The 10,891-nt window shown below is 62.3% G+C and overlaps 1 protein-coding gene across 2 annotated transcripts in view; it reads left to right on the top strand.

Annotated features, from left to right (window-relative positions):
- Positions 1-1,020, top strand: part of LOC101353740 (cholesterol 24-hydroxylase) — a 39,574-nt gene extending 38,554 nt beyond the window's left edge. Inside the window, exon 16 of one of the 2 annotated variants that reach the window (XM_004376730.1) lies at positions 324-1,020. In XM_004376730.1, coding sequence (XP_004376787.1) covers positions 324-494 — 171 coding nt within the window. In that variant the 3' untranslated portion in view covers positions 495-1,020. The remainder of the gene's footprint in view (positions 1-323) is intronic. The other variant, XM_012555651.1, reaches the window with a different exon arrangement.
- The last annotated feature ends 9,871 nt before the right edge of the window (positions 1,021-10,891 follow it).

The following is a 10,891-nucleotide window of genomic DNA, read 5'->3' as shown; positions in this document are numbered from 1 at the left end:
GGGTTCTGTGAGATAGAGGGGCGGGGCTGGGGTTTCCGTCAAGTAGGAGGGGCGGGGCTGGGGTTTCCACGGGGCTTCAGCGCCATTTGCCCAGAAGCGGCTGCAGTGGGTGGCTTGTCCTGAGGCCCTCTAGGCTGGAGGCTGGGGGCCCAGCTGAGCCAGCCCCACCTGGCCGGGCTCTGTACAGAGGTTTCCGGAGAGGAGAGTCCGAGAGGCTCTGTGCAGGGGGCGGACGTGGCGCGTGGCGGTCACCCCTTCCTTCCTGCCTCCTTTCTCCGGCCGGCCTGCGCTCCCTGGCCCCGTGCCCCCTCTCCCGTGCACAGATGGAGGTGAAGGTGGTCATGGCTAAGCTGCTGCAGAGGCTCGAGTTCCGCTTGGTGCCCGGGCAGCGCTTCGGGCTGCAGGAGCAGGCCACGCTCAAGCCGCTGGACCCCGTGCTGTGCACCCTGCGGCCCCGCGGCTGGCAGCCTGCGCCCCCGCCGCCGCCTTGCTGAGGGCGCCCGCCCCGGGGCTTCCAGCAGGATCGGACTCCTGGGCGAGGGCCGCCGCCCTCCTCTGCCACCCCACCACCCTGCCCCTGTCCTTGGGGCACTCTCCATGCTGGCTCCCAGTGGGCCCTCTGCCAACCGCCGTCTGCTTCACCCCCTCGGCGCTCCCCGCCACCTGCTGACCACCGTCCTCCTAACTCCCTCCTTGAACCTTGGCACAGGCCCTCCTCTGCCGAGACAACCTAACTCTTGCTCACTCCCTGAAGCCTTCTTCAGGTGTCACCTCCTCCGGGAAGCCCTCCCTGCCACCCCCGGCCGGCTGGGGCCCCTGCTCTGTGCTCCCCTGGTCATCTGTGCTACCTCTAACACACACTGACCACACTGTATTGGGAGTGTCCGTGGACATGGCCGACCGCCCTGGCAGGCTGTGAGGGCCTCGAGGGCGGGGTCTGCGTGTGATTTGTCTGAGTCCCCCTGGGCCCACCCAGGGCCCAGTACAGAGTCAATGCTCAATAAATGTGTGAAGACTGCATGAATGAACGGCTGGACCGCGTCGTGGTGCTCTGACCTCAGCTTGCTCATCTGGGGGTGGAGGGCATTGAGGCAGGTCTCTCTGAGGGCTGGCCTGGCTCTGGAAGCTGCAGCCCACAGATGCCCGGGAAATGCCCACCAGACAGTGCCACCTTAGCAGGAGAGGCGCCTACCTTATGAAGCCTGTTGCTGATGGGCAGGGTGCAGGGTCAGGGTGACAGGAGGGTGGCTGGTTTGGAGCGCTGAGATCTGGACAAGGGTACTGACTCCCCAGGTGGCTTGGAGCTGAGCAGGCGGACATGGCCTCCACCTGCCACACCCCGCAGAACTGCCGCCCTTCCTCTTATTGGGCCCCAGGCAGTGAGACAGTCACCCTCATGGGGGTGGGGGTGGGGTGGAAGAAGCTGTCCCTTCCTCCTGGGGACCTAGGGGTGTTCTCGGGTCAGTGAATACTGGGCCATGCCTCTGGGCCATCCAAGGGCCCTGCAGAACTTGGAAGCTCATCTTCATGCAGAGAAAAACCACCCCCACCCCCCACCTGGGGTCCGTGCCCCCAGAAGGGCCCCTCCTCCACACAAGTGGGAGGCCTTGATCACATCATCTGAATGTGATCATATCAGTCCTGAATGATAGCTCTGAGCAACCACCCCATTTAGCAGATGGGAAAACCGAGACTCAGGGGAGGAAGTGATATGCTCACTGGAGGTGGGGTGGGGTGGAGCTGAGGATGTGCCAGGGTTCCCAGCCAGCCCAGGTAGAGGATCCAGCTTCTGGGGCGCCTCCAGCAGCTTTGGATTCCTTGCAGAGGGAGGGTCCTCCCAGTCCCCCAGACCCTTGCTCAACCACCTGGGCACCTGGCTGGGCCCTTAGCAGGTAATACTCCTCACACCGCTGTTTCCAGGTCCCTGCCCATGGCGGCCCCAGCTGCACATCCAAACCCGCTCGTCACTCGACACTGCCCTGCCCACAAGCAGCTCCCCAAATGCCACTGTCTCCTCCCATCTCATTCTTGGGCCCTCAGCCCTGCCCTATCCCCTGATCTGGCCTGCTGCAACCCCCCTGCCCCGTCCACACCCTCTCACCCCTTCCTCCCCACACAAGAGCCCCCCACCCCACCCAGTCCATGCCCCCACAGGACAAAGCCTCCTCCCACCTCCTTCACTGCCCATCTAAAAGGCTCGCGGGACACCAGGCCTCAGCACTCAGGGGCACCACCTGGCATCTGGAGGGGTCTCAGGGGCTGCCCACCTCCCCCCATCCCCAGTGACTTCAGTTGCATTTTCTGCCCCCTGGCTGAGCAAACATCCCTCAGTCACTGAACCTAAACTTCCCCATCATTATTTCTTCAAATCCCCACTGGAGACAGGCGCTGAGCATGCCCACTTCACAGAGAAGGAAGCCAAGACGCCAGCACAGCCAGGCCATTGCGGAGTCAGGACTTGAACCCATGGTCCTTTGCACCGGCAGCCTTCCATGGCTCCACGTGCCCTGTCTCTGCAGGTCTGGGTCTCGCCCTCTGAGCGCTGGAAACCAGGGGGCTGGTGGGGTGAGGTGGCAAGAGTAAGGCCTGGACCCCTCCCTGCCTCCATCACTGCTGCCTGTGGGGCCTGAGCGCCTGTCCTGGCTCTCCTGAGCCCCTCCTCCTCCTTCAAATGGGGTTCATGCGAAGGTGGTCCTGGCTGCACAGAGGAGCCACCTGGGCCAGATGAATCAGGGTTTCTGGAGTGGGGTCCCCAGGAGGACCCGGTGTGCACAGGGCTGGTGCCACAAGTCAGCGGAAGCAGTTCCCTGGGGCCTCGCCCCAAGCAGCCAGCAGGATAGATGGGGTTAAACCCAAGGCTCTACAACCAGACTGCCTGCTGGCTATGGGGCTTGGGCCTCAGTTTCCCCATCTGTAAGGAAGGGTAAATAATAGGACCCACTTCCTAGCATTGGTGGGGGAATCAAGAGGGTTCATACGTGGATCCTGCTCAGTGCAGAGCCTGTCAGCCCCACTGCTCAAGACCTGTCAGCTGTTGTTATTACTGATGGCAGCACCTTTCTCAATGGTGTCACTGTGGGTTGGGGGGGTATGGACCGCACCGGGTGACCCTGTCAGAGGGGGTGACACCAAAATGACTGTCTGTAAAAATATTCCTGTAGTTATAACAACAAAAACATGTTTCATAAGCCCAGCTTACATGTATCAACATACCTACAAGGCTAAAACTCTATGCTAATTTACTTTTTGAACTTTCTAATGCGCTCGGGCCAGAGCTGTCATTATTACCCAATCACAAGGACGCTTCGAATCACGTGGTTTCTCTGCACGTGCTACGAGCAGGCGCTGTTGTTTTGGTTATCTCTGGTGTTTTTATAGTCGCTGATTTTGTCAAATTTTCCAGTGTTTTAGCTACAATATTGTGGTAATTAGTATTTGTGATCCTATATCAATAACTTTTTTGAGAATGAAGTAGTAATTAAAGGAAAAGAAAGAGTGATATACGGGAATTACGATTTACGAGTAACATCAGTACAAAAACATTACTAAGGATTCTATGTGGTCTGGTACAGGAGGAGGTCCATGGGACGGTGTGACCCCATGAGTTACCGCATTGGGTGACACCAACCCTAGTGACGCCACTGCCTTTACTGTTTGTTACCTTCCGGTGAAGAAGCCCCAGAGGACGAAAGGCTCTGCGGGGAGGCAGCACGGTGCAGTTCTGAGACAGACCACACGGTGGCGCCCCGGCGCAGCGCTCGGTCCGCCCGCTTGGCTGCAGGGAGGGGGTGGATGCCACCGTCCCCATCTCACAGATGTGGCTGTCGAGGCCTGACCCCTGACTCGCCCGGGGTCAGGCAGCTGGTAGAGGTAACAGGGGCATTTGCAGCCAGGCAGGGGCTGGCGATCCCTCTTCGGAAATGGGCCTGGGTTTGGGGGTGGGACGCTGACGCAGAGGCTCCCTACGCCCGGTGATTAGTCCAAAGCTAGACCCGCAGAGGGGAGCCGGTCTGTCGCGGTTGGGACTCCCAGGAAGGGCATCTCTGGCAGCAGAGCCCCACAGTGGAGAAAAGAAAAAAGATGAGGGTCCAGGCGGGCTGTTTCCTGCTGTCTGGGTGCTCTGGAGAGCGCTGGTCCCTCCCTGCCCCCCTCCCTCGCTGTGTGACTTTGGGCAATGGCGACCCTCTCTGAACTCCTCCGTCGTCTGTAAACCTGGAGGCCATGAGTGGGGAGGGCACAGGGCGTGGGGTCCACACTCTCTCCCTGCAGGAGACACCCCCTCCACCTTCCTAGGCGGGCTCACTTCTTTCCCAGGCCCGCAGTTCTAACACTGAGCACCCCTTTACTCCGAGGAAGCCGTCTGCCATGCCCGCTGCCCCGGGTCTGGCTGGGCTGCTGATGAGGGACCCAGGCAAGGTTGAGGGGGACCGCGGGAGGTGGGCCTGCTGGGGCACCGGGCCGGGTGAAGAGGTTCCATCCTCTAGGCTCTGGGTGCCGGGGCTGGAGGCTGGCGCGGGAGTTGCCGGGGACTTGCTGGACGTCAGTGGCAGCCCACGTGGGTGGGGCTCCGCAGGGCGCCCCAAACCGGCTTTTCCTGGCAGTCTTAGCTAAGTGGGCGTGGTGTTCAGGGCAGGTGGACTCAGCAAGTGCAATGGGGAGGTCCTGGCCCCAGGAGGGGAGCTTCAGGGCAGGGGCGGAGGGGGCCCAAGCTGTGGCTAACCACGCCCTTAATGCCCTCCACGTGGGGATTTGCTGTCCTGTGGGCAAGGATGGAGTTTTCAGCTGGCTTCCTGAGTCCTGCCTGCCCCAGAACAGGGCCCCTACACCCCGGGGAGGATGACCCTTAAATCCACACGTCTGCCTGGGCATCACCCCTGTGCCCCAGGCGGCATCCCGGCCTGAACGTCCAAAAATAACCCCACTGGGGGGCGGACATCGAGAGGTATCCGGGCAGGTGGAGGGTAGGTCTCAAAACGGGTGGGGGAGGAGAGCTCAAGGGGCGTTAATAACTCAGGTCTCCTCCCCACAGCCTCATCCTGCACTTCTCCCTGGACAAAGCCCTCAGTCACCCTCCGCAGGCAGCATCCCCCCACCTCCATGGAGTGGGGGGCCAGCCTGGTGTCACTATGGGTGCTCCATGGGTGTGGGGACCAGGACAGGGACGAGCCTCTGTTCTGGGTGGTGGTGCCCAGGCTTCCCTGGAGGAGAGACGGCTCCTCCAGGGGAGTGAGGCTTGGGGTTTTAAGGAGGCGTCCGGCTTGGGCTGCGGGCGTGGCGAGCGCCCTCAGCTTCCCCTTGGTCACCCTCACGCTCGGTAATAGTTACAAAAGGACAGAGTGAGAGAGACATGGGGGGGCAGGCTGGACATGGGAGGGGCATTTTATAGTTCCCAGGTCTCCGGTGGGCCTCAGGGCAGAGAAGCTGGCTCTGTGTGCGTGTGTGCGCGCGCGCGCGCGCGCACGCACACGTGCATGCGTGCAGCAGCTCTGGAGAGAGCGTGGGGCCTTCTCGCAGGGGCCAGGCCGCCCAGGCGGGGTGTAGGGGGGTTCCAGGGTCAGTGCTGGGGGTCAGAGGCTAGGGGCTCCCCTCCCTGCCCCCTCTCCTCAGGCTAGGTCCTCTGCTGGTTTGGCTTGCAGGGGGGTGGGGGGCAATGACAGAACTGGACCACGGCCCCTCGGCCCCCAGCCCAAAAGTAGGCTTCATCCAAGCCCCCTGGGACCAGGGCGAGGGCCAGTCCTGGAGTGGGCGAGGGGGTCGGTGATTACATCACCGTGATGACGATGATGATGATGATGCTGGCTCACCTGTTGGGCACTCCCTCATGGCCAGCCCTGGGCCCGGGGCATCCCTCTAACCCTGGGCCCCTGCTCTACAGACAAGGCTCCAAGAGGTCAGGGCCTGCCCAGGGGCCTGCCCAGGCCCAGAGGGCAGCGGGTGGGTGATCCCTGTCCCTGGGGTGATCCCTGCGCCCCCCTGCTGTGAACCCAGGAGCCTGGGAGGAGGAGGGGCTGCAGGCTAGCTGGGAGGCCTCGCTGCCCCCTGGGCCACACCCATCTCTGGTGCACAGTTGTACCCCCACCCCCACCCAAGGAGCCTGGGAGCTGCCCACCCCTCACCCCCTAGGGACATCCAGTGCAGCTGCAAGGGCCTCTCAGGATGCCTCCTTTCCTGGCTGGGAGCCTGGAGGCTGGGGCTGGCCCAGGGCCACCCAGGTGGAGGTCAGCTTGGTGTGCCTGGGCTGGGGGAGGGCCCCTGAGGGCAAGAAACCAGCTCTCGGAGCTGTGCTGAAGCATGTGTGTGCATGTGGGAGCCCGAGTGTGTGCACCTGTGTGAGCGCACCTGTGTGAGCCCCTGTGTATGCACCTGGGTGAACGTGTGTGCGCCTGTGGGAGCGTGTTTGTGTGCACCCTTGCGAGCTTGTGTGTGTGCACCCTTGCGAGCTTGTGTGTGTGCACCTGTGGGAGCCTTGTGTGTGCACCTGTGCAAGAATATGTGTGTGCACCTGTGGGAGCCCGTGTGTGTGCACCTGTGGGAACATGTGGGTGCACCTATGTGAGCCCAAGCGTGTGCAGCTGTGTGAGCCATGTGTGCACCTGTGTGAGCCCGTGTGTGTGTGTGTGTCTGTGAGTCCCCCCGGGGGCTCTCGGTCTGTCGCTGTGGGTTTCCGTAGTCTCTGTGTGTGTCTCGTCTCTCGTGGGGGCGCCGGCTTGCACGAGTCTCAGTGTTTGTGTGTCAGCGTGTGCGCGTCTGCCACGACCTGAGCTATAAGGACAGCGCGCTCCTCGGGCAGGACACGGGAAGGGTTACCCCTGAGGCCTGCTGTGCCATCCTCACCTGCCCACGGCCACACAGGCTGCGGGGGGGTGGGGTCCACCCAGTGGAGACGCCCACTGTCGGTCCTCCAGTCCTGGGCGGAGCCCCAGGGAGGCCCCCTGCTAGCTGCTGCCTGTCTCCCGGGCCCAGAGGAGGAAGTCTTCAGCAGGGAAGAGACGTGGGCCTCCTGCCGCCCGGCGCAGCAGAGAGAGCAGTTGCAGGGGGAGGAAGCGTGGGGGCGCCGGGCCACCTCGCTGATCCCACCACCTTTGATCATACCGCTCTGACCCTGCCAGAGACACTGCTCCCGTGTGCCGTGCTGAGTAGTGTGGGAACCCAGAGGTGCCTTTCCTCGGGTGGGAGCAGTGGGGGTGCTTGGTACTAGACACCAGCTGAGCTCATGATACACGGGCAAACAGTGACAGCCGTCCCCAAAGTCTCCCCTGTGAGGGGAGCAATGGGGCTGGGCCCCACTGGTGTCCAGTGAATGTTCCCCTCCCAACTCCGCCCCTGAGCGCGAGGCCTGCACAGCGCTCCCAGCGACCTGTCTGCCCTCCTGGGGAGCCAAGCTCTCTCTGCCTCCAGGCCTCCCCCTCCCACCTGCCCCCACCCGGTTCCTGCATGGCGGGGGGTTTCCTCCCCTCCCAGGTCTCTGTCCTGATGTCGCCTCCTCTGGAGGGCCTCCTGACCACCCACTCAGCGCCCCGGCTGCTCAACCCTGCCCTTCCTTCCCGACCTCGTTTGCTCGACTGCCCCCCGGGAGCCGGGGAGCCCTGAGAGGCAGGGCCAAAGTTCAGGGCAGAGCAGCGCCGCTGTGTCGCGGGTGCCCGCGGAGTAGCTGTGGAAACGGTGTTGGACACTGGTGGCGAGCCTGCCGGGCGGCCAGCACCGCTCGAGACCTCGGGCCACAGCGAGGACACAGGGCTGCCTGGATTCCCCTGGTCCCTCATCAGCCAGGGGCCCGGCCCTTCAGGACGAGCTCACAGGAGCCAGAGGGCACGCGTGCATTAGCACACACTCACACACACGCACTCCTCACATGCATGTCCACACTCCCATGCACATGTATACACGCACAGGAGCATGTACACACATTGTCACGCACATATTCTCCCCCCCCCACACACACAGGAAAACATGCCACATACACACATGTCCGTGCTCCCCGTGCCATAGCTTCACACACACGTTCTCCTGCACGCACGTACATGCTCCCACGCACATATGTGCACACACACGGGAGCACGTGTGCACACCCACATTGTCATACACACTTTCTCACGCGCACAAACTCACACCTCACACACACACGCGCGTCCACGCACATATGTGCACACGCCCACACACGTGGTCACGCACACTTGCACGCACTCACACACGCAGGCTGTGGCGCACCAGCAGCTGCAGTGTCCTCAGGAGCAGGGGAAGTGGGGTCTCGTTTGTTTTCCCAACACATGTTCCCACAATAAAGAAAACAGGAAGGGACTCGGAGCCAGGGACAGGAAGGGGAAGTGGCCTGCACGAGAGAGCAGGCTCCAGCAGTGGACACTGGGCGGAGGTTGGGTGGGACGCAGGGACAGACAGACGGCTGCAGGGCAGGGAGGTGGCGTGCCCTCCATGGTGTCTCTGCCCTGGCACAGCCCTCACCTGGCAGGCATCACCCCTCCAGATGACACACCGAGTCTGGGGACCAGCCTGTCCCAGTCACCCGAGGGGGCTGGTGGAGTTGGCATTTGACCCAGGCCCATCAGACACCAGGCCCTCAGCAACGCCGTATCCTGGTCCCCTGCCCACATTGGTGACCGAGGGGAGGGCCTGGGTCTGGAAACGCCGGGGGTTGGGGTGCCGCTGGCCATTTCCTCCGTGGAAGGAGCGCCCCTCCATGCTCCACTTTGGAGGTTCCAGAACGTCCCACCCTGTGGGACCCTGGACTGAACTTTGTGCCGCCTCATTGACGCCTGGGGGCAGGTCCATGCCTCCATGCTGCCTAGCATTGCCCTGGGAGAAGCATACCAGACGGCTGTGCCCTGCCTGATTCCTCCTGCCCGGAGTCTGGCCCAGGGCCAGGTATATGGAAGGTGCTCATAAGTGCTCCAAGATGCGCACATGGCACAGAGAGGGGCCATGGCCTGCCCAGAGCCACACAGTGAGGCAGGGCCTAGCAGGCAGGTCTGACCCCAGCCGGGGCCGCCCCACCCTGCCCCACGTCCTGAAACCCACCACAGCTCCAGTGGGGAGAGGGGGTACAGGGAGAGGGTTAGGCAGGTGGGCTCCTGCTGCCCCTTCCTCCCTGAGGGTTCAGCTGCCTCCTGCTGAGACAGCTGCAAACCTGTGACCTGCCAGGTACTGAGCGTGTTTAGTCTCAGAGAAGCTCCGGCAGGTGAGACTTCCTGCTTTGCAGGTGAGGACCGGAGCAGCATCCTTCTTGACTAGCTCCTCAACTCGCTGACCCACCTCCGATTCTGCCCCCAACACCTGCCCCACCAGGGGCATAGCGAGGGTAACAAGCGCCCAGGGACAATCTGTGAATTGTACCCCTCCCAATTCGAGCCCCCGGGGGAATCTCTAAATTGCATCCCCACCTCCCACTGCAAGATGAATAGATGTTGATGTTGTTGTTGTTGTTGGGTGCTGTCCAGTTGGTTCCGACCCATAGCGACCCTGTGCACGCCAGAACGAAACACTGCCCGGTCCTGCGCCACGCTCACGATCGTTACGCTTGAGCCCATTGTTGCAGCCACTGTGTCGGTCCATCTCGCTGTGGGTCTTCCTCTTTTTCACCGACCCGCTATGTTGATAGCAGTGCTGAAAAAGAGAAGCTGAGTGCCCCATGGCCCACGCGAGATTTCTTGTCTCAGGTTTCGCAGGCGGCCGGCAGGCTGACAGGCGGCCTCCAGGGCTGCGGGGAGGGCCGATGAATCACCCCGGCAGACACCCAGGGCTGCGGCAGCAGACGGCAGACACCCAGGGCTGCGGCAGCATACAGCAGCACGGAAACATGGCTGAAGCGGGCACAGGCTTTCTGGAGCAGCTCAAGTCCTGCAAAGCGTGGTCTTGGACGTATCTCTGGACCGTGAGGTGTCACCCCCACTGACAGTGTCACCCAGTGCGGTTCGCACCCCCAGCACCCCCAGCACCCCCAGCACCCCCAGCACCCCCTCAGTGACACCACTGGTGACTTGGCATGTCATTCCGCACCTCGTCTGGTGCCCCCTTGGACTTGTGCCCAGGGGTAAGTGTTCCCCTCTGACCCCCTGCTACGCCTCTGTGCCCCACCTGCCCCACCCCACACCCCGGCCAGGCACAGAGCAGCCGTGTTTCCACTCACCCCAGAGTTGTCCCGGGATGGCATCTAGGCGGTGAGGAGGGGAAGGGTGTCGGGGTGGAGGAGGTTAGAGCTGAGGGTTTCTGAGACAGTCCCAGGAGTGGTTTTGCTTTGTCTTCCGCCCACCCCCAAAACAAAACTCTCAGTTTGGAGGGTCCAAGGATGACCAACGGTCCTGGTTTGCCCAGGACAGAGGGGGTGTTTCCAGGACACACGGGCCTGTCAGGGCTGAAACAGGAAATGTCCCAGGCAGACTGGGACACGGTCATCACCCTAGAAGGAGCCCAAAGCTATTTAATCTACCCTCCCCCTTCCTTGAACTCCTGCTCTGTCCCCACCCAGTGGCTGTCCAGGCCCTGCTTCCATACCTCCAATGACTGTGAGCTCATTACCTTTCAGAGCAGCGATTGTCAACCACAAGATGGACCCAGCCAGGAGCAGGCAGCGACCCCGTAGTGAGGTCCGATTTGGTGGAGCAGAGTGCAGGGACCCCTCCTTCAGGGACAATCCAGCAAGGTTTTCCAGGGAAGGGGGAGGATGGGGGAGGCAAAAGGGAGAGGGAATCCCGGGCCAAGCTAACAGATGGGCAAAGGCCAGGAGGCCTGACCTGACCCACCCTCACAGGGACTGAATTCCTTCCCTCTTCTCTCTGGCAGCCAGCGCAGGAGGTAAAGGTGGGGCCCTGACTGCACAGACGCCCCCGCCCTGCAGAAGGGACTTCTTTAGGGTGGTCTCGCCCGTCCAGCCTTTGCT

Source organism: Trichechus manatus, unplaced genomic scaffold, assembly GCF_000243295.1.
Source record: "Trichechus manatus latirostris isolate Lorelei unplaced genomic scaffold, TriManLat1.0 scaffold00045, whole genome shotgun sequence".
Classification (NCBI taxonomy): domain Eukaryota; kingdom Metazoa; phylum Chordata; class Mammalia; order Sirenia; family Trichechidae; genus Trichechus; species Trichechus manatus.
This window is presented reverse-complemented; position numbering and strand designations above follow the sequence as displayed.